The sequence below is a fragment of the Carassius carassius genome, chromosome 2 (assembly GCF_963082965.1).
Source record: "Carassius carassius chromosome 2, fCarCar2.1, whole genome shotgun sequence".
NCBI classification, from domain to species: Eukaryota; Metazoa; Chordata; class Actinopteri; order Cypriniformes; family Cyprinidae; genus Carassius; species Carassius carassius.
In genome coordinates this window covers 19,208,588-19,235,675 of record NC_081756.1, presented here as the reverse complement: position 1 = coordinate 19,235,675, position 27,088 = coordinate 19,208,588, and the positions used below count along the sequence as shown (strand labels likewise).

The window sequence follows — 27,088 nt, the reverse complement described above, 5'->3', positions numbered from 1 at the left end:
ACATATTTTACATGATTTGGCAATTCTACTTTTAATTTTAGGAATAAATGTTATGCTTTATTCCACTGTGAATTAAATTCTCTATCGCTTTGTTTCAGTCGCAGCGTCACACGTCCCTTGACGAATGTTGTCGTCCAATCAGATGCAGGGACGGAACAGCAGCTTGTTTTTGAAATCTTCGCGCTTGGGGCTTTGGTTTTGCGTACTATCAGCTCGAATGTTGTCTTTAAAGTTAAAAAAAAGTCAAATAAAACATTCTCTTAATACCATTGTCAAATCAGTCGTCGTGGATTCATATTGTATCAGATGGTAGGTCACACATTTTAAAGCGCTGCGATCATTTGTGATTGAAATGAGAGAGATGTGCAGTTAGCTGCTGCTGTTAGCGCAACGCTAGCAGATGCTATTTAATAATAAACAAGAGTTTTAAAGTAAAACATTCAGCTGAACTTCACAGACATATGGATCTGATGATATAGTCCATTGATGATACAGTGAAGGGCCTTTTGTTACATAAATTAGCACCGGTTTGCAGGTTTCAGCCATGCCTTACATTAAACCGTGTTATTTAACGTTACAGTCTATAGGAGAATCTTATGGCTTACATGTAGTATGAGGCTTAACGTTAATTTTATTATTTTAAATTCCCCTTCTGTTAGAGTTTACTTATAAAGGTATCAAGCCATAGTAAAACATTTTTTTTTTACCTACATAAAGAGGTAAACATTTTACCTAATGAAGAATTATTTGGAATATGCCTTGTTTATATATGCCTTGTTTTTAAATGATTCTCTTGTGCTTTATAGATACACAAACCTTAAGGAGCAGAGATTTTCAGTGGGACGCTGTAAAAAAGGACAATGTCAGATGGCGAGGTGTGCAGCCACATAAAAGTGGTGGTCCGTGTCCGTCCTTTAAACGACAAGGAAAAGGATGGAAATCACAAGAGGGTTGTCCACGTTGTTGACAACCACATGCTTATATTTGATCCTAAAGAGGAAGTGGTGACATTTTTCCGGGGACAGCGGGTAGGCAACAGGGATGTGCGACGCAGAGCCAATAAGGACCTCAAGTTTGTGTTTGACCGTGTTTTTAGGGAGGACTCTTCACAGGTGGAAGTTTTTGAGAACACCACTAAAGCAATAGTGGACGGTGTCCTGAATGGCTACAACTGCGCTGGTGAGATTTTATTTCTCTTCATTGAATTTCAAAATAACTTTCTGTGCCATGAACTTGATTTAATTATCTTGGGCTGACAGTCTTTGTCTTGCTAAAACTTAATGCAAAATGTGAATGTGTCAGTAAAATATTTTTTTAATGAATTAAAGTACCTGGTGCCTTTTTGCCTTTTGTTATTGCTACAAGAGCATGGCCTTTTAATTTGTACTGTGTTTTCCCCCCTCCATTTCACTGTGTTAGAGGAATTTTGCATGGTTGGTGTTTTTATTTATCATGCTTAATACTATGGTAATTTTTTGATTTATTGATGCTATAAACAATTTGCCACTGTTTGATACTTCTCATGAATATAGGTTGTTCATACAGTTGATGTCATTGTGACAGCTGATATATACCTGATAATAATTTTATTCATAAATATGTGTCTGTTTGGCCAGTGTTTGCTTATGGAGCTACAGGAGCAGGAAAAACACACACAATGTTGGGTAGTAGTGATGATCCAGGAGTGACGTTTCTCACTGTGAAAGAACTGTTTGCTCGCATGGACCTCATCAAGGAGGACAAATTGTTTAACGTAGCCTTTTCATATCTTGAGGTGAGGTTTAATCGGCAGTGTGTTTAATAAATACATTTTAATAATTATAATGTAGTAATTTAACATTTGTTTGTTTTTACTTCCTTTACTGATGCAGTTCTAAAATTGGGATTTGTAAGATTTTTAAAAAATGTTTTTGAAAGAAGTCTTATGCTCACCAAGGCTGAATTTTTATTTAATTTATTTTTTGAATAAAAAAATAAATAAAGTAAAAAGTAATGTAGTTAATTCCTCTGTTGGCAAAGCTGAATTTTACCAGTTGTGCTGTTTAATAAATTTTTGATGAACAAAAAGTTTGAAAGAACAGCCTTTATTTGAAATATATTTTTGTAACAATGTAAAATACTTAAACCTTGCTTTTGTTCAATTTAATTAAACCTTGCTGATTAAAAATCTTAATAAAAAATCTTACTAACCCCAAACCTTTGAACAGTACTGTGTAACAGTACAGTCATGGTTATATTTATTTATTTATTTATTTTGCACTAGTTAAAATATTAGTCATCTTAGACTTAGACACTTTTTCAACATTTTCAACTTTTGGAAATACCTTTTTAATGAGAGTAAAATACAGAGTGCATCTTACAAAAAGTGCTGTATTTGTGTTCGTTCTGTCTAATGGTACCTGAAGCACTGTTAGTAAGTCAGCCCGTTTGTGTTCTAAGCAATGGGTTTCTGCACTTTCTCCTGAACAGGTTTATAATGAGCAGATTCGGGATTTGCTAACTAACTCTGGGCCATTAGCGGTGAGAGAGGACAGCTCCAATGGAGTTGTTGTTCAAGGACTCACCTTGCACCAGGTGAAGTTGGGCTGCATGTGTCATCTGTGCATTTTCTTTGACCGTGATTCATCTCATCACAAAGAATTGTTGTTGATTTGCCTTGTCTGATGCGTGTGTTATCTCATTACTTTGTAGCCCAAATCTGCAGAGCACATCCTTGAAGCTCTTGATTATGGTAACAGAAACAGGACGCAACACCCCACTGACATGAACGCCACGTCTTCCCGCTCTCATGCCGTATTCCAGGTAAAGGGCTTCTCACAGTCTCGTCTCTTTTCTCTGTAAATATCACATCCGCTTCTGTGTAACTGTTTTTATGCTGCTAGATCTCATTCTGTGTGCGGTCGCCCCCGTGGGGTTTGAGCAACTTTACAATAATCTTCTTGTTTTGTTATTGAGGTTGAGCTACCAGTTGACTTGCGTGAATGAACAATTTCTAGGATTTTTTTTTGTGTTTCCTGGAAGATTTGATGAGGCAATAATAAATCACGATGTTTGGCGTCTCTATTTATTTTATTTCTAGACTCTAAACTGTAGTTCGTCTAAAAGCAATACAGCTTTAATCATCTCTGCAATCCACCATCTGAGTCATCTATCTGTTGATCTGGATGTTTCAGAGTTAATTGCACAGTTCAAATTAGTGTCAGCTGACTTATAAAGTTGTCAGGCAAAAGTAAAACTATTCAGTCTGACTGAATGATGTTCTCATGCTATCTTTTTTTTTCTTCTTCAGATCTACTTGAGGCAGCAGGATAAGACCGCCAGTCTCAATCCAAATGTTCGTGTCGCCAAGATGAGCTTAATCGACCTGGCCGGCTCAGAAAGGGCCAGTGCCACCAATGCTAAGGGGGCTCGTCTCAGAGAGGGGGCCAACATCAACCGCTCCCTCCTCGCCCTAGGGAATGTCATCAACACGCTCGCCAACCCCAAAGTAGGTCGACATCTCCTGTTAACACTGAGGGATTCCCCAGATCGTGTTGAAAAGTATATTTTTGTTCACACAAATGCTTTATGTGTGTTGTAGTTAAGGTGCCTGCTGCTTTAAATGCTTGAGCTCTTTAAAGTCTGGTGGATTCTAATTGTCTATCAATAATGTTTTTATCTTTCATCAAAAAAAAGGGGTGGGGGGGGGGGCATTGTTGATTTTGATGATATTGTTTCTCTGTCGTTATCACAATAGTTGTTATGTCGACTTCCTTGTTACTATAGAAGTAGAACAGTTATTACAAGTTTAAAGTTGTTATTAGTTATGAGAATTTTCTTTTTATTTTATAGCTTCATCTAAAAATTGTGCCCATAAATATGTTAATACGTTGTTGGTCTCTACATGATCCATGAAATTTATTTTGATAAATGATGATAAATAATCACTGTTTGGCAAATTTGGAAATGCTGACATCATTGAAACCATACCATTAAATTCTGATGGAAAATCTTGCAAGCTCTTAACATATTTCAAATACAGGGTGTTTGCGGGGTCTTGAAAAGTATGTTCATAATCAATACAGAGAAAATTAAGCCCCTTAAAAAGTATTAAAAAGTCTTAAATGCCACTTTCCAAGGTATTTCATTTTCAATCAAATTTTCATTATGTATATTTGTCCGAATAGTGTGGTTCTGTGTAGTTTATTTATGGAATCCCGCAAGATTGACCTCATCTGTTATGGCACTCATCGACTGACTGCACTGTTGTGTTAAAGTGCAGGGCTTGATTCCGCTTTCACTGAATTTCTGACCATTACCGCATGCTCCCATCCGTTCCCGTGATTCTTGTATATGCTCCCACAAACATTCTAATATTGTATATAATTTTTGCGCACCAGGGCACCGCTATCAATATGTGGTGTATTTAAATTCCTTTTGAATGAGCGCTCGCAGTCGCAGTTCACTTTCGATTTTGCAATCATGCTCGCACTGTGTGAAGGGAGCACATCTATATTTATCAATGAACTCGGTATTTGTTGAGGAGCAAATCCTCCAACATCTTGTCAGTTATCTCTCCTTACCTTTACAATAAGTTTCGTCAATAGTTTTGTTTAATTGGTCTAATTCTTGTTTCTTTGGGTTGCATTGGTTGGACAAAATGTAGGGAAAGAGTCTTTAAAAAGGTCTTGAAAGGTATTAAATTTAACTCCATGATTCCTGTATATACCCTGAAATATTTAATATAATATGCTGCCATATCTGTTGCATTCTTTCTTTTGCATCTTGCTATGCGGCTTTTGCCAGTTTCCCTTGTTTTTTGTTGTTGTTTTTTTAAGCTATAATATGTTTGTGCCATTGCTATGTGAGCATTGCTGCCAAAATTTATTTGTGGTAGTGCATTGATAACAAATTTGTTGTTCACTATTATTGACAATGAATTTATTTGATCAATTAGTGCATCAAAACGTATGATACTTGTATCTTTATTTAACACACACTTAAATGCATACAATATGGGAATTCTGTGTGGTCCTGCCACAAAACCAATTATCTGCAGTCCTACTGTATTGTAAACAAATGTATTTACTGGATCACTGTTACTTATGTTCACTTTATCCTTTGTTGGTCTTTATCCAGTCTGGGTCAGCTGGGTTCATACTGTGCGGTCACTGTGGCACATTTGCTCTGATGGTGTTAACCTTCCTCTCCCTTCTTTGCTTTTGGGACAAACCCAAAGGTTCTGCTGGCTCTGTGGTTCAGGTACTGATGCTATCAGAGTTGGGAGACCTACAACACAGACTCTGTTGTGTACACTTATCGCTTTCCTCAGGGCTGCTGTGTGTGTGTGTGTGTGTGTGTGTGTGTGTCCTGCTCATTCACTAGTGCTGATTTCAGTACGCCTCCACCAGAGACATTGTGTGGAATTGTATCCAGATTTTCCATTTCAGAGACGGTTTGAGGGTAATTTACCACCCAATCCCATTAGCCCGTGACAGATATAGAATGTAGTCTTAGAAAATAGCTGTTAAATCTGCCTTGTGGTGTTTGATTCGTGCCATTAACTAACTATTATAAACCAATCCTTAATTATTACGGGGTGTTAGGTGGGAATTTGCTGCCATGTATGTCTCAAATCCTGTCACATTATTACAACTTTAAACTATCATTGGTCATGAAAAAACACTGAATGCATGCCTTCTACACTACAAGGCAATTTAAGAGTCACACCTGTAAATGCTGTTTGAAAGTTTGGGGTCAGTAAGTTCTTTTTTTTCCTTGCAGAAGAAAGAGGTTAATGCTTTTATTCAGCAAGCTTACACTGATTTGACATTGAGAGACATTAAAAACTTTAAAAGGAAATATTTTAACTCTTTTTGTTGTTGTTAAAAAGATTTATATGATAGGTAAAAATTGATAGCCTGAATGCACTGTAAGTCGCTTTGGATAAAAGCGTCTGCTAAATGCATACATTTAATTGAATTTAAATTTAAATTTAATTTATATTTCAAATAAATGCTTTTGAATGCTTTATTCATCAAATAATTCTGAAAATAATGTATCGCAGTTTCCACAACAACAACAAAAAAACTTGTTTTGAACATTGATAATAATAAACACCATATCAGCTTATTAGAATGATTTCTGAAGGAGTGTGACACTAAAGACTGGAGCGATGGCTGCTGGAAATTCAGCTTTGTGATAACTGCAATAAATTACAAATATATTAAGATGGAAAACTTATTGTAGATCGTAAAAATATTTGAAAATATTACTGCTTTTACTGTGTTGATTATCACATAAATGCAACCTTGGTGCACGTAAGACTCTTTTGAAAACTCCAATGTTTCAAATGGTATTATACACCCAAAATGAGACGAAGAGGATCCAGTACTGTCTGTATGAACGGGTAACTGAGTTCAGTCTCTTCCTCTAGCTAGTGATATCCTTCTGTAATGCCTGTAACCATAGTGACACACAACAGAATTAAATATCAAGACTGTGTTGCTTTTTAATTTTTAATTTTTTTTTATTCTAAACACTTTCAGGCAGCTCCTGCTGTTTTTAGCCAGTTTTGTCCAATTAGGTTTTCTTGTTCTCCACCTCCTAAACATTTCAAATGCGTTAGTGTCTCTCTCCGACCACACAATACCAACACTTTCTGACAATTTTCAGAACCTGATAGATGTTGACAGTCCTAACACTGGCGCAAAGAACCACGTGCCTTATTCCATATGCATGTCAACGACACAACAGGTGACTAGTTGTCGACTGCATTTCAGCCCGTGCTGTGCACATCAAGTGAACTCGCTCTAAAAATATGATTGTGGTGACTCAGGTCTCCAGTATCTCTGGCTGAGAGTGATAGAACAAGAACATGTGCTAAGGTTGTGTGTGTATATACACAACGTCACTCTAGTTAGATTCACATGATCCTTCACAAATCATTCTAATTTGCTTATTTGGTGTTAAAACATTTCTTCTTATCAGTGTTGAGAACAGTTGTTGTGCTTAATATTTTTTTTTTCAGTATTCTTTGATGATGGAAAGTTAAAAAGCAAGGCATTTATTTTAAATAGATAGTATCACTTTTGATCAATTGAATGCAGCCTTGCTGAATAAAAGTGTTAATTTCTTACTGATCCCAAACTTTTGAATGTTAGTGTACATTCCAGACCATGCTTGATTAAGTTTATTCTGGGTGATCATAAAAGTTTGATTGCTCCCACAACCATGTGCGTGCATAACTGTTGTTTCTCAAATGTTTGTTTTCAGTGATGGAGTACTGTAGACAAGTTCACTTGTTCCAGCTCACGTCCAAGTATCTCGATTGCTGGCTTTGTTTGTGTATATTTGCCTGAAGAGCAGAATGGAGAGAGGGAGTTTTTTTACTCGTTTGCTGTGTCTGGAATTTTTCAGCATGCAGTACATCTTTGTTTTGTCCTGTACAGCTGAATCTTAACAAGCCTGTGACCCATAAATATGGGATTGGTTGAAAACCTCCTGGTCACTTGAGTTAATTTTGGTGTTAGATAAGTGCAGGCTGTCTTTCTGTTTATTGTCTGACAAAGCAGGATGCATCTTCTTTTAATTTTTCTTGTAAATTGATTGTATATGTAGTCATGAACTCATATTGTTGTTCTGGCAATGTTTAAGTATTCTCAAGCGATTTTTTTTTTTTGTTTATGTGCTTTTGTGTGTGTGTGTGTGTGTGTGTGTGTGTGTGTGTGTGTGTGTGTGTGTGTGTGTGTGTGTGCGCGTGTGTGTGTGTGCGTGCGTTTGCTGTTTGATGTCGGATTATTTTGGCTGGTGTGTGTGTGTGTGTTTGTAAGGTGAGGAGGTTTGTGCCTGTCTCTGGGCCCCTCCAATAGGCAGCATCATAGGTATTGTTTTCATGCCATCCGCATAAATTAACCTGTCACACAGACAGCTCTCCTTACCCACATTGTCCTGGGAGGGCCTGAAACAGGCCACTCACACACCTTGTTAACACAGTCGTGCCAACAGAGAGAACATGCTTCCTTCAGAAATGAGATTTTTCACAGACTAGCTATCGTGATGGTGCTGTGTGCATTTTTTTTTTAGGTTACATAAGCTGGTGTTTTATCACTAAAAGCGTGCCTTTTTCTTTTTGGTGCAGTAGTTCCTACCAGATAATAAGAAATGACTGACTGTGTTGGCCACAGTCTTTATTTTATCCTTTTGCAAAGGAGTTTGTGAAGTTCCCAGCAGGCCACCACTTGATTCAAAACTATAATGAAACCATGAACGCATGCAGAGTCCAGATGTAGGCTATAGTTTGAGACATCAGCTGGATGAGATCAGATATACAAAATTTTCCACATTTCCCTTCCCTGACTGCTGTGTTTTCCCCTATGCTTGCTTTGGCAAATTGTGTGTATGTCGTTCGCCATGTATGTTAACTGTTCCACTTCAGCTAAGTGGAAACTTGGATTTGATGTTTGTTTTTTAATCATTAATTTTTTTTTGTTAGTTTTTGTTGTTGTTTTTTGTGGATGCTGTGATGTGGACTGTGTATCAGTCACTAGATCCTGACAAAAAGAACACCTACATTTGCTCTTAATGTTACAAACTTAATTTGATTTATACATTGAAATTGTTCATAGGAGATGAATGTGTTGCAAAAACGGAAGATTTTGGGCCAGTATGCATCACCAGCAAGAAGTATGTCATTTCACTGTTAAGTAGAGTTTTATCATTTTGATAAAAAATTACAAGATTTATTTGAAAATTATGAAAACTACAAGATTTATCACTTGTATCCTCTACGTGAAGTTACTATAGCTTGTTTGCGATCTGTGATTCTTTCTGATGATGCGCAAAATTGAGATTGTGGGCAGGAAGTGGAAAGCATAATGGATGAGATGGAGGAAAGTCTGTACTGTACTGGTTTAGACATTTGCTCAAGAGGAAGGTATTAACAGGAAATCATGACATATGTTGGACGTGATCCTTATGTTATAAAGAGTAGCAATTTTCAACTAAATTGAAATACTTGCCTGTCAGTAGATATAGGCTAAGCAACTAATCCTTATTACAAACCAGTTATTTTGAAAGCGAATCCCACATTTATATGAGATATGCGGGATAAATGTTACTCCTGAATAGAGATCGACCGATATGGGTTTTTCTATAGCCGATGCCGATGTTTAAAGGTCAGGGTCAGCCGATGGCCGATCTGTGCTGCCGATTTTTAGGGGCGATATAAGTTTTCCCCTTCATTTGCATGCTAAAATGTCACACTAATAATAAGTTGATGCACAACATTTCTAAACTTATCATCATTTATTGAGCACTGACTTGAACCATCTCTCGAATCTTAATTTTGTGTACTGCACAGTATTAAAATAAAAAATGTATCCAAAGTTAACCAAACAAATCAATAAACTGACCAAGTATTAAATATATAACAGGTTATATATACATATATATATATATATATATATATATATATATATATATATATATATATATATATATATATATATATATATCAATCATTTACATAAAAGTTTTAGAGCATTTATCTAGTAGAATTTTTCAAGTTTGTTGGAACATAAATGTAAACTTAAATATACATTTTAAATAAATAAAATTTAAGAAATAAAAATCATTTAAACTGAAAAATATAAAAAAATAAATATATAAAAAATAAATAACTGTAGTGCTGCAAACACACTAGCAAACAGCAACATTTGTGTTTGGTATAAATGACACAGAACATCTAAAGTGCATTCTAATTTCAAACTTACATCGCAGTCTGTTCATTATTAAAATAAAGTACAGTCAACCAAACATTTAAAAGGTTACACTGGTCAGTTTAAATAGACAATAGTATACTGGTCCTCTCTGCTGTTATGCCAAGGACGTTTTTGCTCATGTGAAGAGGATGATCTTTTCCGTCTAGTTTACATTAAAAAAAATAAAAAATATTATAGTTTAACATTCAGATACATTGCGAATATGGAAACATTTGGATATGTGCAGAACGAGACGTGGGCAATAACCTCCAAATAGATCTCGTCAAACCCGCACTCGCTCGTCCTCGTATGGATCGGATCATTTTTCGGATCAGCAAAAAAAAAAAAAAAAGGCCAAGACAAATAAACATACGTTTTGTCTTTTTTATTGACATTAAATTATTAAATTAAAATATATGAAATCAACTTAAAGTGCACATGGCGTAATATCTTCTTTTTAACATAATAGCCCGACTTATCTTCCAGTCTGCTGTGATGGTGAGCAGTTATCGTCACAGAGCTCTCCGTCCCCCTGGACGTCCACCCTTCTGTCATGAGCGCAACAGAGGATGCTCGGGATAGTTCATCCACAACTTTTTTCTTCTCCTGTTCATAAAAATCTGGCACAATCTTTTCACTCTAACCTCTTTCCTTCATCACTATATCTGACATGGAAGCCAAAATGCGCGGGCCGTTCAAGCTCCTCCGTTCCTTCGCTCGCCATGACCACTGAGTGTGGACTGAACATGCGCAACTTTTTTTTTTTTTTTCATAAATCAATCCGCGGGTCAGGTGTGTGCAGAACCGAAGATGTTGATCCGTACGGATCACAGATCAATGATGATCCGTTGCACCACTACTATAGTGTCATTTGAAAACATTGCAGTTGCGTTTTAAAATACAACAACGAGCACCACGAAACCATTTAAAGAGACGCATTCAGCGGTCTCCTTGACGGGAAACAGTCAACAAAGTAAAATGATCTCCAACGTATGGCGCGCTCTCTTCATTTTATCAAATAATCATAATCACATCTATTCATTTTACAGTCCTGCTACTAGCATTTTATTCAGACTAAAACCCCTTTAATTCAGGTGAGAAAGCTTTTTTTCCAAGTGGCTTTTGCACATAATAATAATACCGCTGCAGACGCATTTTGCAGCATTAAGGTTATTAATTGATCGTTAATTTAAACGACGATCGATCATGGAAATTATCGAATGTTGACATCCCTAAATACAAATGAGTTGGATGGAAAACTGGTTATTGTCTGCATCAAACCATGCTTCCGAACAAATGTCATTCACCGTTCTGGGCAGCTCCAGGACAGCTGTCTCTCCGAGCGCGGAGCTGTCTGTTAGTGGCGGAGTAACGTCAGAGACAGTTTACTTTGGTAACGTCATGCTACAGTGTTTGTTAGAGCTGCCAACTTCTCCACCCCATTTACAGAGTGAAATTATCTGACTACCTTTATCTCCCAGGACTGTTGTTGAATCTTCCAAAAGTTTTGGCTTGGGGTCCTTCACAGCAGCACTTTCCACGCACCAATAACACGGGCCTGCCCGCCGACGTGCCTGACTTTAAATCGGCGCTACTAAACACGGATATCGGCCGATGCCGATATATTAAAAAATGACAAATATCGGCCCGATATATCGGCCGACCTCTACTCCTGAAACTTTGCTGCATGTACAAAGTATGTGGCCATTAGTCCTGTTAGCAGCACGTAAAACAAAACTTTTATTCAAATTCTGAATTGATTATAGACTAGAAAGCGAGCTAATACCGCTTCCATATTATCACTAAAAAGCTGTCACTCACTTTTATCGCAATCTCACAACGTTCGGTTATTATCAAATGAAGCTCTCTAAACTGCACATATAATATCTTATTTATATTGTGTCTATGTGTGGAGTTTAGCATTGAGTGAATTCTGACAGTTTCGTGCTGAATGCCTGAGATTGGCAGCAGTGTATCTGTTTACATATTTCTTTTAAGGCTGAACATTACAAACATAAAATTCGTAATAGCGATTGCAATTACGGATGCCACAATTACATAATCATTCAAAGCAGCAAGTAATCTTTCAAAGTCCACTTATGTTATTCTGCATGCTTAAGATGCTTGTTTTCTTTCTACATGTTATCTTAAGGGTTTTTCCTTTTTTTTTTTTTTGGTTTAAGCATAACATTGTAATACCATGCATATTTTTCCTTGTAATCAGTAATAATCAATAATTATTATTTTTGTCATAATCGTGTAGCCCCTAATTTCTTTATTAATATAAAATCTTAATGTATTATTATGTCTCATATTTACTGTATGCACACACACAAACATTATCCAACTTGGTTTCCAACGACCCGCTGACACAGGTTTACAAGCGTTTTTCAGTAAATTTCTTGCCTTTTCCCTTCTTATGAACAGAAAATTTCCGTACACGAGCACCTTGTGTTTCTTGGTTTGACCGATTTGAGCATCCGTAAATAACACAAAACATAGGCATTTTGAGTTTCTGCTAGTGATTCCTATTCCTGCCTTCCAGCTGCCTTTCGCACCACAGCAGTGACGTCATGTGCAAGCAACGTATTATAAGTGACCTTGTAACAATGTTTATCGTATTTTGGGATAATTTCTATTAAAATACTTTTAAAACTATCGAGACACAAAGATTGGATCGGTTAATAACATTTTAGGCAAGCCTAGTGACAGATCCATTGTAAAGTAAATGTACACTCATTTCAGAAACTCATTTTCACCCGATTCATGTAATATCTGCCTTGGCTTTAGCCTTTTTGTTTTGTCGTCTTTGTTTCTTACGTATTGTTGCCAATGCCATTCTTTCATGACATTCTTAAATTAGATTTTTCTTTGCTTTGGCTTGTTTTTTATTCTCAGTGTAAGAAGACACACATTCCTTACAGAGATAGCAAGCTGACACGGCTCCTCAAAGACTCTCTGGGTGGAAACTGCCGAACTGTGATGATCGCGAACGTCACCCCATCCTCACTCTCCTATGAAGATACACACAACACTCTCAAATATGCCAACCGCGCCAAGGAGATCAAATCCACTGTGAGTCCTACACTTACACGCGCAGCTTCAGCCGTCCCCCGATCAACGACATGCCTCAAATCACCCATGAGTTCACGTCCTACTAAGATGCTATTAAAACGTCATTATAATATAGGTCATATTTGTGATTCTCTCTCCATGTATTTCAGCTGAGGAGTAACGTGATGAGCTTGGACAGTCACATTGGCCAGTATGCTATCATCTGTGAAAAGCAGAAAGCTGAGGTAAAAAATCTCAACCTTAATTAGGTCTTAATATGGAACTACTCACTTTGTAAATCTGGTTCGCCTCTCCTGTTAGGTGAGATGGGTCTAAGCCACATGAGACTAGCTTGTCTAATGATAGTGTGTGTGTGTGTGTGTGTGTGTGTGTGTGTGTGTGTGTGTGTGTGTGTGCTTGCAGATTGTCATGTTGAAACAGAAACTCAAAGAGTACGAAGAGCGGAAGGTGGAGGTTCCTGCCCTTAATCCAATCCCTATCCAGAGGAGAGCCGAATTTGAGAAGTAAGCAGCCTACGTTCAGTCTAAAAGCGTGCACTCACGTGAAACCGCAGACTCTATTTACAGGCACCAGCATGCATCTTGAGACCTGTATTTTTGTTTGTTTAGATGTTGTTATTTTATGCCATGTGTGATGTGCAGCTCTTTAATGCTGTCCTTTGAAACTTTGATTCCGCCTCAATTATTCATGATTAAGAGTACACAGGACAAAGCCAGACACCAACGCAGGTGGAGGTCTCCTTACCTCTGCATTTTTCATCAGGCCCAGTGGAGAGTGGAGACTTGTGCTTTGTGTAATTTTTTGCACCCCCCCCCCCCCCCCTTTGCTTTTTTTGGTTTATTGCTTGTTTTAGACAGAAAATGTATCACATTTTTGCAACACATCCCATCGCCCCACCCCTCAGCCTTGAGATTTAGTCATTCTGTTTGTGTGTGTGTGTGTGTGGTTCTCGTCAGCAAAAACCGCCGCAGCACCCCTAGATGGGAGGGAGAAAATGAAGGCTAGGCGGAGAGAAGAGAGAAAGAGGGAAAATAACAAGGGTGGGAGGGACGGAGAGGGGAAGGAGGAGGGGGAAAAGCTGAATGAGTCTCACTCCTACGTGTTTCATTCACCGGCATCAGAATTCACAACTTGCAGAGCGAGCGAGTGAGAGAGAGAGAGAGAGAAGGGAGAGGGAGAGGTGCTTAGTGGCAAGGAGGGCTGGCGCGCTCCTGCCCGCATTAATAATGCAGGAGTCTGGCAGTGCCGGCGCTGCACCAACATTATGGCCCCAAATACAGCCTCTGCACTCTCTCTCAATGGAGTTTTTTTTTTTTTCTCTCTAAAATCAAAACTAATACCGCCCACACACACAGTTCAGGTGATAGCTCAAAGCATTCATCGACGAGCCGTTTGCAGTGTTGCAAAAGGCTGTGTTGGAGTATTGAAAGCTCTCAGTGGAGAATGTGTTTGAATGAGAGCATGATGGCCTTTAGCGCTTACCTTTAATAAATAGAAGAGAACCTTGTGTTTCTATCTAAATATATTCTTAGTTATCATAGGATGCATTCGTAGCCAACTGCCAGGTCTGCTTTTTATATTTTTCTCAGTGAGACTTACTCTACCATTCAGAAGATTGGTAAGATTTTAAAATGTTCTCCAAGGCTGCATTTATCTGATTATAAATAAATTATTAGTAAAATGTTGTGAAATGTTAACTTAATTAAATCTATATTTTAAAATGTAATTTATACTTGTAATGGCAAAGCTGAATTTTCAGTCTTCAGTATAGCATGATACTTCAGAAATCATTCTAATATACTGATTTGGTGCTAAAGAAACATTTCTTATTGTCAACGTTAAAAACAATTGAGCTGCTTAATATTTCTGTGGAAACTGACCCGTTCTTTGATTTTTAAAAGAACTGGATTTATTTAAAATATAATTTTCTTCATCAATCTTTACTGTCACTTTTCATTTAATAAAAGTAATATTTACAAAAAAATATATTACTTCATATATATATATATATTTTATTGATAGTGTACTTAGGAACTAAACCAGATAATTAAAACTGGCATCTGATGTCTCATGTTGGGCATGTTTTTCTGGGCTTTATTTAAACCACAATATTCCATTAATTCTATTAGACTTTTTTGTTTTTAGTTTGTTTTCAATCAGGTAGTATAAAGAGGAAATTGTCAGTAAAGTACAGGGAGCACATGACCTCTTATAGGTCTGAAGCAGTGCAGTGCTCTCTGTTCCACAGTTCTTTTTTTTATATTATAATTTATACAGAGCATATACATTAACTAGCAGGAAATGTATAACGCAGAACCTATACAGTTGGTATAGGTGAGATGAGTGACATCCACTGAATAGAGACAATAACTCTTTTGTGTTCTGCAGGATGTCTCAGTCCCTGCGCAGTGTGTTTGCATCACGTCTGCGGGCCCGTAAAGAGCATCTGGACATCGAGAAGCAGTTGAATGAAAGCAGGTTGACTATGAGACACAGGGAGCTGTGGCACCAGCAGAGCCTGATCTTCTTCCCCGACAACAGGGCCGAAAGGGTAACAACACTGATTCATACACACACACACACAAGGTTGTTTGAAACTGATTTTCAGTCTCAATGTTGTTTAAAACAGTGATTTTATTTGAGTTATTTTATTATTTTGGTTTAGTTTTTAAACAACAACAACAAAATAAGTTTCTTGAGCACAGAATCCGCATTAAGACTGGACTAATTGCTGCTGAAGATTCAGCTGTGCCACCACAGAAATAAATAAAAAATGTCAATATATTCAAACAGAAAACACATATTTGAAATTGTAATAATTTCACAGCATTACTGTTTTGATTGTATTTTGATCAAATAAATGCAGCCTTGGTCAGCATAAAATATTTCTTTCAAAAATATTAATAGAAAAACAATCCTCCAAACTTTTAATATTGTGTTTGGTATTGTAAATGGTAAAAGTGAATAGTTTGGTATGTGTGTGAACCCTGAATTAGCCATCGTTTGTTTGTTTTTTTAGGCCACATGTAAGTACGAGCGTAAACTGGCCTCCCTGAAGTCTCACCAGGAGCACTTGCAAAAACGCTTGATGGAGAGTGAAAAGCGCTTCCAGGAGAACGAGGGATGGCTTCATCGCATTGAAAATGAAATGAAGCTGCTTGGACATGAAGGACACTCTCCAGAGGTGAGGGCCGGGTCACTTTTACATAAGATTAATGCTGCACGGGCAGTATACATGTGCTGGCAGAGATGTCAACCAGTACAGCTTCTGCTATATTCAAATCAAAAAACTAAAGCACACACTCTGAAATCACAGACATGCACTTCCAGTGTAGACTGCATTGTTGATTGTAATAGGAGTGTTTTACTTTTAATGGCTCAGTGTAAGGGGGCATTTACACAGAATGTGGTTTTGCATTTAAATATGTGAAACACAAGCTGTTGGAATGGGGGTGGGGAAGGTCTCGAAGCGTGTTTTTATACAAAAAAAAACATTTTTTTTTAAAAAAGAGAGAGATTTTTTGTGATTAAATACTTTGTTAATATGCTTTTGCACTGATGGCCAGATTTGTTGTCATTCATCTGTTTTGAATAATCTTACTTTTTAGGGTTGTCTCCAGTGTACAGTTTTTTTTTTTTTTTTTTTTCAATGAAATAAAGATAACATATCTTTTTTAAATTTTAAGGAGTTAGTAGACTCTTTGAAAATATGTTTACTTCATGTTTATGTTATATATAAAATATTTTGTGCAAAAATAAATGTATTGTATATCGTGATATAAGAATGTTGTTTTTTTGGGGGGGGGGGGGGGGGGGGGGGGTTTGGTCCTTCAGCTTATGGTGAGATTTCTTTATTTGAGGGCACAATTCAGTCCCAAAGTGGACAGCCTTGGCCTGTTATCCATTTCGAAATGCCATTATTGAATGTTTTGATGTTTTCTACCCGAGCATTGAAGCTCTAGGGTGCCAGTCTGCAGTGCTGTGATGTCTGAGGCAGACATGCTCCTCAGAAGCCCTGAATTGCAGAGCTCATCTTGAGCTCGTCAGAGAGCCAAATGCACTCAAAGAGGACTAGTAGAATCTTTTGGACTAACTGGCATAAATTGCAGCTACTCTCTATCTTCACGAACCTGAGCCTTTGTTAATTTGGCAGTGATGTACTACTTCTCAAGCAGTTGACATATTTTACAGCCGTGCACACTGTTAATCAGACTGCATGTAGAAAGGAAACATTCATCAACCTACTGTAAAAACATGCAAAATTCAGCATTTGTCAGTGGTTTTCTTAGAATATTGTGTAATCTTTGTTTTTGCCCTCGTTTGTGGCACTTTGATCGACATTGTGACCATTTTTGTGTCTCTCCCACATCCTCTTTTAGCTCCTCCTTCCATTTCCCCACCGGAGGTTGTCTTAATAAAAGAAAAATCAATGCTTTTCCTTCATCACTCCCCACAGCTGCTTACCTAAATCCACACCTCTTTTCTCTTTTTTTTTTTTGCCCTTTTTTTTTCTATCATGTTTTTTTTCTTTTTTTTTTCCTGGAAGTAGAACGGAGTAGTGACGCACTCGCCCCTCAAATGTTCTGTGCTGAGCTGCTTTGCATTTTCTTGCGTCAGAGGAGGTATAGAAGACTCCTCAGAAGGTGCATTCTCATTGAGACAGAAAGAAAACAAAGAGCTGCTAGATTAAAAACAACTAAGCCGTTTCATCAATTTAGCGCATAGATGAGATGGTTTAATCTCGTCATCGCTTCTTCACCCAGAAAGCCATGGCGGTCTCACTCCTGAGCTTGATGTTCTGTTCAGATTTATCAGACAGACTGTCTCTGTCTGTGTTCTGATTTATGCCATATGCATCATTTGAGTTGACAATGTAAAATGATATGTGAATATCATGTCGATTTTAAGGCACAATTTCATAAATATCTTGTCATTTTATTTTTATTTTTTGTAACAAAAATTGATTTGATAGTGTTTTCTTTTTCAAGTAAGTTTTAAGTCTGGTTGAAAGATTTGTTGGCATCATCACTCAAAAAACTTTTAATTAGGTATGAATTTAAATGAAATTAAAACAAATCATGCAATTAATATTTAATGAGAACAGCCTCCCAAAATGATAATTAAAACATATCTTTTTAAGAAAAAAAAGTATTGAAAAGACGCAATAAAAAAAAAAAAGATACAGAATTTTTTTTTTTTTTCATATCGTAGAACATAAGCCTGTTACTTTTCCTTACTAATTAATTGCATAAATTAACACATTAATTGTAGAGGCCTAATTCAAATGTTTTGGTAAACACATTCACACATTGTGGTCAATTGCTGTTTATTTAATTTATTGATGTGTGATGTTATGCTGGGTGCATATAAATGAAAATGATCAAATATCATTATTATGTTTATTTTAACTATATTGCATTTTCAGCCTACCTGTTTTAATATGGAAATTATGCTATTCAATGATTTTGATAAGCTTATCCACCGTTAATATCAAGGGGATGGGGATGGGGCTGTTGGTTGCTGCAACTGTTGCATTTGTCTTTGTATTAAGATGTGTTTCTGCATACAGGAACTGAAAAGAGAACTGCAGTGCCATCAGCTGCAGCTGCGGATTACTGACCTTCAGCAACACATCGAGCACATGAGCCACCTCATCAGTGTTCAAGACCAGGAAAACACTCACACACACAAGTATGAGTCAACACTAGTAGAGGTTTTGCACCAGGTTTCATGATTCGGAGCTTAGTCACCCTGCATCTATATGTTTGTGGGATGCCATGTGCTTTTTTTATATGCTCTAGAACATTCTTTGTATAAAGTTCTGTGTGTTATTCAGAGAAATTTGACATTTGCAATCTAAATGCCTCCATCTGTATCATTTAACTATCCCACATTTGCTCTCCACCTGTCCTGTCAGGTTGGTGAACGCCCTGCTGTCCACCTGCCGCCGACAGCACCTGGCGTTGAAGGCCGCGAACATTGCCACAGATGAAGCTGAGTGGGAGGAGCTGGAGCGGCTGGTGCACAGGGAGAGGGGTGTGGTCTGGGCAGACCAGGAGAAAGCAGAGGATCGGGATGATGGGGGCACAGGAAGCACTCATCTACAGCCCATCCTGTCTTTCTCACACCTCGTGTCTTGCCAGAGCACGCCATGCAGTGAGTGATCTCTTGATGGAAGATGAAACTTTCAAATGTTATCTCTTTCTGTAGCAACACATATCACACATAAGGCGGCAGCTTACTTGAAACTGGTGCTATGCTGATGCATAAAGTATTTCACCCAAACCTTATAGCCTTATAGACTCCCACAATGTCTGACTGCTACACTACCATTCATAAGTGTAAGGTGTATGTTTTTTTTTTCATTATTATTATTCAGTGAGGAGAACACATCAAACTGATCAAAAGTGACAGTAGGGAAATTTATAATACTACAAAAGAGTTCTAAGACAGTATTACATGCTGTTCTTTTGTCTATTCGTCATATAACCCTGAAAAAATGTATCACAGTCTTCACAAAAATATCAAGCTGCAGAAATTTTTTCAACACTGATAATATGAAATAAGAATTTTTTTTTAACAACAAATCAGCATCACAAAATGATTTCTAAAGCATTGTGTGACACAGAAGACAGGAGTAATGGCTACTGGAAATAAATTACTATATTTTAAAATATATTAAAATAGAAAATTATACATTTTATACGTTTACATTTTAATGTTTTATTTATTGGCTGCTTATAACATTAAAATTAATAACCTTTTTTTTTTATCTTACCGACCCTAAACTTTTGAATGTTAGTGTGTTTGTGTATATGTAAATGATCCATTTTAATAACATTTTATTGATGCGGATAATCATAATGAGCAATTTGCATCATAATTTTAGCAGAGAAATGTGACTACAACATCAGGCAAAACTATAGATTTTTATTTGTTTTAATTAGTTTTTATTCTAGTGCTATATATATATATATATATATATATATAGTACAGGCCAAAAGTTTGGACACACCTTCTCATTCAAAGAGTTTTCTTTATTTTCATGACTATGAAAAGTGTAGATTCACACTGAAGGCATCAAAACTATGAATTAACACATGTGAAATTATATATGGAATTATATACATAACAAAAAAGTGTGAAACAACTGAAAATATGTCATATTCTAGGTTCTTCAAAGTAGCCACCTTTTGCTTTGATTACTGCTTTGCACACTCTTGGCATTCTCTTGATGAGCTTCAAGAGGTAGTCACCTGAAATGGTCTTCCAACAGTCTTGAAGGAGTTCCCCCAGAGATGCTTAGCACTTGTTGGCCCTTTTGCCTTCTGTCTGCGGTCCAGCTCACCCCTAACCATCTCGATGCCTTCAGTGTGAATCTACAATTTTCATAGTCATGAAAATAAAGAAAACTCTTTGAATGAGAAGGTGTGTCCAAACTTTTGGTCTGTACTGTATATATATATATATATATATATAAAATGAATAAATAGTCCTATACTAGAAATATATTTTTACCTAATTAAAATCTTAAATACTGTTATTTGAAAGGATTAGTTGTGGAGTGAGGGGAACTAAAATAACCTAGCTATGTTTACAGTGCTAATTATAATGTCGGTAAACATTTCGCGTCAGCATTAGACCTATTTCTGAATGAAATAATAAAATGCAACTTTTTTTTCCTCTTTCTCTCTAAAAAAATAAAAAATGTATACGCATAGCGGATTTTAACCATTCAGCAAACCTTTTTAAATATTTAGATAAATTACTGAAAATAAATAAATAAATGACTTTTTAAACCATTTAACTGATTGTATTAATCGGTCAAAATTCTTAATGGTCGGTTAACAGTTAACCGGTTAAAATGAACATAATCCCTGATATCATTCTTAAATCTGTTTTACTTTATCTTGTTTTAAAATGCTATTTATCTCTGCTGTTTTGGGGTAATGTCCATAGCTGAGGATGTAAGGAAGTAATCCAAAAGGATAATGTCAGTTATCTCATTTGTGTCATACAGCCTCCTCTTCGTGTTCTCATTTTATATGTGCCTCGTGATTTACTGTTCTCCGTGTCAGTGTAATACAATCTGCATTGTGTGAACATTGACAGATGTATGTGTCTTGATTTAGTTCCTGTGTGATGTATATGCTGGACTAAAAAAGGTGGACCAGCACAAATGAATAACAATGCGTTCTCTTCACTCAGGCTCAGAGAAACACACACGTCGATCCTCACAGCGTCTCAGACCAACACACTCATCTAAAGGTGAACTCATCTCTGTCGCCCTTTTTTCCCTCCAATGTCTGCTTCAACGTTTTCTGCTTAAGTCATCAATCTGTCACATTTCTCATACTGACAGCCCATGTGTGTGCCGCACTGTTGTGAAAGCTCAGATAAGACCGTTCGGCTTTTGTAAACTAGCTTTGTTTACAACGGCCCCCTTTCAGTACGTCAATCATTTATCATTCTCCATGTAAGCATCAAAAGTAAATAGTGCTTTATTAATAGTCAAATCATGTCAGTGGTTAAAATTAGTAATTAACGTAATTATATTAAAGTAACTTTATTTTAGCTTAGAAACCAACAAAGTTGCCTCTACAGTCTCCATACTGACTGAATGAAATACAAAAACAAGCTTTTCACAGGATGTAGGGAATTGAGGGGTGGGAGAATGAGAAAGAGAGGAAAGCTTTGGGAAATTGAAGGAGTGGTGAGTTATTGCTCAGTAAATGGAGAGTAATGGTATTTGCTGCAGAACAGGTGTTCCTCATTTGATTGAGACACGCTGTGGGAAATACACACATTTCAGGAAAATACAGAGATCTGCAAAGAAGAAAAAGAGGGAAGTGAGGGGGAAACAGACGGATACTATTAAGAATTATGTTTGGAAAAATATTGTCAACTTCTGTATCGATAGTCCTGTAATATTTTGCATTGTCGAACATAGTTTTTATTAGAAACAAATTTCCTATGTCTATAATTCCTCATTTTTGACAAGGAGATTGGGGTGTTTCTGTTGTTTATTTTGTACCCCCCCCCCCCCCCCCAATGGTTGTTTAAATTTGAATGATTAATTTCAAACACCATGTGGGATTTGACCAGGTCAGGACAGTATACGTTAGTTCTCAGTGGAAGGAAATGGAGCTTTTTGAAAATAACGATGAATAATTTGTTTGCTGCCTCTAAAGAAAAACAAAATGTGATGCATATTTCACACAAAACACGGTGTTCAGGTTTTTAGCACTCTGCTTGGGGGCTTTCAGGCTGCTCTTCTGAGCCATTGTGAGGACAAAGTAGTCGCTAGCTCTGCAAGGTTTCATTTCGTTTGTGTAACTGCTCTGTCCTATTTTTGTGAATGCAATGGAACATTTTCAGATGTGCACCAAAATGCATTTGTTACTCCATTTTTAAAAAGAGATGCTTATTTTCAAGATTCATGCAGCAGGAAAGAAAAGCTGTGTTCAGGTTGTCCTGCTTAAAGATGATAGAGTTGGAGCCTTGTCTGCAGGAACTGAATGAGATACAGAGATTCAAGGCGAGGGTTATGAATGAAGCTCCGCCCCACCCCCACCATCGACGCGCTTCATGACGATACCGTCGCTGCGCTCGTGCTCAAGTGCTCGTTGGAGAGAGGAAGCGGGAGTGTGAAAGGGTGGAAAATAGTGATTGAATAGAAGACCGAAGCAGGAGGGGTCACGTGTCAACACGCACGAGACTCACGCCACTCCTGCCTCTCAGACTTAAGTCTGCGGTCGGTTTCTTTCCATTCTCCGTACTTCTCACCGCCCTCACCCTTTTTTTCACATTCTATATGTTTTTGTCTGTTTGCTTCTTATTTTTTAAATCAATCATCTTTATATCTCTGTGTCTGTGTCCTCCTCACCTCGCCATCTATGTCTAGCTTCTCAGTAGTGCCGACCCTCCACCCTTCTGAATTTCATTCATAAAATCATTGCTCAGTGCAGGGAGGGGGAGCTGTTACATATAGTATGAACCACTCCTGGATTGGGCGAGGACGATTCTGCAATAAAAAGAGAGCGAGAGCCAGGCGACCCTAATCCACAGTGGCTTCCTCCAGAAATAGCGCCTCATGCATGTTTTAATCCCACCAGCCAAAAATACGCCACCCAGAGCACTCTGCCACCAATTACTGATCGCACCTATTCCTCTGCCTCCGCTCTGGGCCGTACATCACTGTCTGCCGCCCATCCTCCCTCTCATTTTTTTTTTTTTTTGCTTTGTCACCTGATCACCCTGTGCCTCTCAAATGAAGTGATATCACGGGTGCTTTACAGCTGCCATCTTCAAGAGGCCGTCAAAGCAAAACGCATTTGGTTGAACTTTCTTAAGAGGCGTTTTCAGTTCACAAACTTTTTTGCTAAAAAAGTGAGTGTAGTTAGTCATTAACAGGATGTCAGGTCCTCTCCCTTGCAATCCAGATTTCTGAGAACCAGCACTGACTCAGAGAGAAGGAGAGATGGCTGTGTGTCAACAGTTTAACCAGCAGGAGCTCTGAAGCGTCGCGATTGGTCAAGAACGCTTAAGATGCAGCCGCAGTGTCTCTCTCTCTCTCCCTCGCTTTTCTGCATCGTGTGAGTCAGTGTGCGGCCAGACTGCGACGTGCTCCGGCATACTCCACCACTCAATATCCAACGTCAGACCCCTCCAACAGCTTCCTGGAGCCTCCCTTGCCTTCCTCACCCACACACACCCACCAGCACACACATCCATGTGCTGTCTGTCTTGATGGCGCAAGAGAACCTGCTGTTTAACAACACGCTGCGCATGAATACTCACGTGACAAGCGTGGATAAATTATTCATGTATGAGTAAATAATGTTTGTGTATTTCCATCAGTAATGTAAACTTGTTGCGTGTGTGCGAGAGGCAAATGTGTCCAGGAATGTGCCTCACAAAGCAGATGACAACAACACTGAGTAATATTATAATATGGCAGTTACTTGCGTTGGTTAGAATTCATTCAAATAGCCCCAATACTTTTTAATCCAGCTGATTTTGTCAGGGATATGTTTAAAATGAAGGAAACATCTGCAATTCTTGGAGTTTTTGTTTCATTAATGTTTCATTAATTAATGTTCATCATTTTACAGTGTTGCAGTTGTTATTATTTGTGCAAAGTGACAACAGGTGAATTCAGTCCCCCTTCTTGTCTTTCTGTCTATCTGACTTTAACCATCTGTTTATCTGTCTGTCTAGGCATCTGTCTGTCTTGTATATCTGTCTGTCTATTCTTCAATTAGCTATTAAAGGGCTTTTCTATACTCTATAAACAAAAAACTTAACAAAATTCAAGGACTGACATTGGAAAAATGTCTTATGTCAGATTACTTAAGTTCATGTGAGCACTAGAATTGTTTGATGAGAATGAATGTTCCCTCAAATCACTGTGTAACTTTTATGTCTTAAAATAGCTCAAGTAACTATTTAAAAAGTTATGCTTTTTAAAGATTATTTTGTGTATTTGTGCTTTAATGTTAAAAAAAAACATTATTTTTTAAAATACTGTACATTGTTGTAGGTCCTCTATGCCCCTCCTCTCTACAAAGTCCCTCCTTCTGACAATCACAGTCTGCTCTGACTGGCCAACTGAACCAGTGCATTGTGATTGGCTGAACACTGCAAGCGCTCTTCGCAAATGTAACACCCCTTTCCATAATCGCAAGCTTCATCTTTCAAAATAAATGTAAAGACCGTTAATAATGTCCTTAGTTTTACCATCAGTTCAAGCCCAAAATGGGAACAGAGTCACCTGACAGACACTGTGATGAAGCTTGTATGTGTTTGCAGCACACAAGCCACGGACGGTTAAGACAGCTGACTCCACTGTTAGACCGTCTCTTGCTCTCTCTCTCTCACACACACACACACATTGCGCACAAAACTCCGTATTTGAACATTCAATAGCAAATACTTAAACTAATAACGTCGTCCTTAAAATGCGTTGCTGTTCTGTTGTACTTAATCTTAAAGATTCCTAAATGCTTTAGGAAGGCCAAATAAAGTGCTTTTGCTTTCGCCCAGATATACACAGCATCTCCCTGACATGACTGATTCAACACTAACTGCGGTTACTGAAATCACACCTTCTTTCTTTGTGTGAACATTGGGCAGCATTACGCAAATATTTCCACATAGTGATGTAGACGTGAGGGCGTGTTTGAGTGAGCCCGTTTAAAGGGGAGTGACAGATTCTTAACTTTGATAAAGAATTTCTCTTTGGTTTTGAGACTTTAGACTTTGCAACTTCTGGGATCTTATCTATGCACAATCAGCTTGTAACACTCCCAAGAGAAAGGGAAAAAAATTGCATTATATGACCCCTTTAAATACAGTTTAGACATTTCTGATCCTAATGTTGTTGTGTTTTTTAGCTTTGACTTGGAAATGATCAACACATCTCAGATTTGTTTTTAAATCAAAACAGTAAAAGATTCATGAGAGAACTTTTTCATTTGGTGATGTCTTCCAATGAAGCTGATGAATTGTGTGCTGCTTTTCTCTTTTAGGCTGTAGCCTTCAACATCAGGAAGGAAATGCTGAATGTCCTCTTAAGAAACCAATCAGGAGGAAGCTGTCTGTGTCTCCTGCAAACCCAGATGAGGATGTGCCCATTCCTGTGCTGTCCCATTACCCTCCTGCCGTTCAGGAGGTCTTAAAACAGGAGGGCATGTTCCCATTGCAGTACACTCCTGAAGGGCAGCCGCACTCCTCCGGCAGCTTTTATCCAAACACAACTATCGACATTTTTCACAACGAGGACCCAGCAGGCGTTAATGCCACAGTCATCCTATCGCCTGAGCCCCCTGGCCACACAACACTCCGGGCACTACGTGCTAACAATGGAAATGAACTTGCTAAAAGGTGCCTCAAGATCGGAAAGCATTATAATTTGTATGAATTAATAATTCTTATGTTAAAGTTGAATTGGGTAGTTCTGTTTTGGATGGTATGAATAAATTTCTTTCCAATTGGTTTCTAGGTTTGAAATCCCATCACTATTAGACCTGCGAAAATCCAAACCGTCCTACATGGCCATGACCTCAGCTGCCCAGGTCAAGCGCAAGTTCAACTGGTGTGTGTTTATTGTGGGACCTGTTTGCTGGGGCTGTTTAAAATCATGCCTCGCTGACATTTTGCACTCTTGGTGTTTTCCAAAATCTCACTGTGTGTCTGTTTGTATCAGTTCCAACACTGGAAAAGAAGACAGTTCTCAGGCCACGGCTGCAGCACCCAAGCGCATAAAGAGAGATCGCTGCAAGGCATCTAAACCACTGCGAATCCGACGTTTCGGAGGTTAGTAAGCTATTCTCAATGCTGAAAAATTACAGTTACCCTCTATGGGCTTTCCATTTGTATCTTGGAAGTGGAACATAAGCATCTCTTATTATGTTCCATTTATGAAGACCTCACATAATCCATTATGTTTGGTAAAGTATTGTAATAGTGTAATGGGGCGGGCCGGCTGACAGCTGTGAAAGAATGTCAGGCGCACAGCCAGAAGCGCACAATCTCCTCCTCCCTTTCCCAGTGGCTCATGCACGTTCTTTCTCCTTAGTAATATAATGCCCACAAGTTGGCTGAATTTACCCCAGCCTCTAGAGGCCATGCATTAAAGTAATTTTTGCCATGTTTGTAGGATCTCGAGATTTAACTTTATTTTTTCACGAATTCTTCAAGTAAACTTTTAAGATTTTTTTTTTATTATCTTTTCTTATTCTTTCTCTGTTCTCTTCCACCACATCTAGTATCAGCGGAGAATGAGCCAAGCCGTAGAGTAGTACGGAGTGTGTCTGAGGGAAACCTCCATCAGCTTGACAAGCAGAAGCCCAAGTTGAGCTCGATGAGGCCTGTTGCACTCTTTAAAAAAGTCACCAAGAGGATGTGAGTGGCTTCCACTTGCTATTAAAGGCGGCATTCTCTCAATCACTGGCCTCTTTTTTTTATGTTGTTGAGCTGGTATTTGGGCTTAATTATTTCTAGAAAACTGGATTGTTTTTATGTTAATGTTTTAAAATATGTATGAGTGTAGAAAACTTGTCCAGCCTAATATGAAACTCACATTTAATGTATTAATTGATGTTCAGGTCTTGTAAAGCAAATACGTTTTATTATTGCCACTGAGTGACTTTTTTCCCCAAAATTTTTACCCTTTTAAACGTTTTAATAAAAAAACTCTCCATTTAGAAAGCTGCTTTCAGGTCAGCAGTTTCTATTTCATGATTGATTAAAAAGAAATATCAATTGAGAAA

The 27,088-nt window shown here is 37.8% G+C and overlaps 1 protein-coding gene across 1 annotated transcript; it reads left to right on the top strand.

Moving 5' to 3' along the window:
• Positions 1–152: 152 nt before the first annotated feature.
• On the top strand, positions 153–27,088 carry LOC132105688 (kinesin-like protein KIF18A). The gene is made up of 18 exons (XM_059510995.1): positions 153–309; positions 807–1,179; positions 1,617–1,774; positions 2,470–2,574; positions 2,692–2,802; positions 3,290–3,487; positions 12,639–12,815; positions 12,965–13,039; positions 13,218–13,318; positions 15,204–15,366; positions 15,835–15,999; positions 18,385–18,506; positions 18,733–18,971; positions 21,024–21,083; positions 25,346–25,700; positions 25,819–25,911; positions 26,023–26,132; positions 26,585–27,088. Exons 2-18 carry the CDS (start codon positions 861–863, stop codon positions 26,722–26,724), a joined length of 2,691 nt encoding a protein of 896 aa, XP_059366978.1. The 5' UTR covers positions 153–309; positions 807–860; the 3' UTR covers positions 26,725–27,088.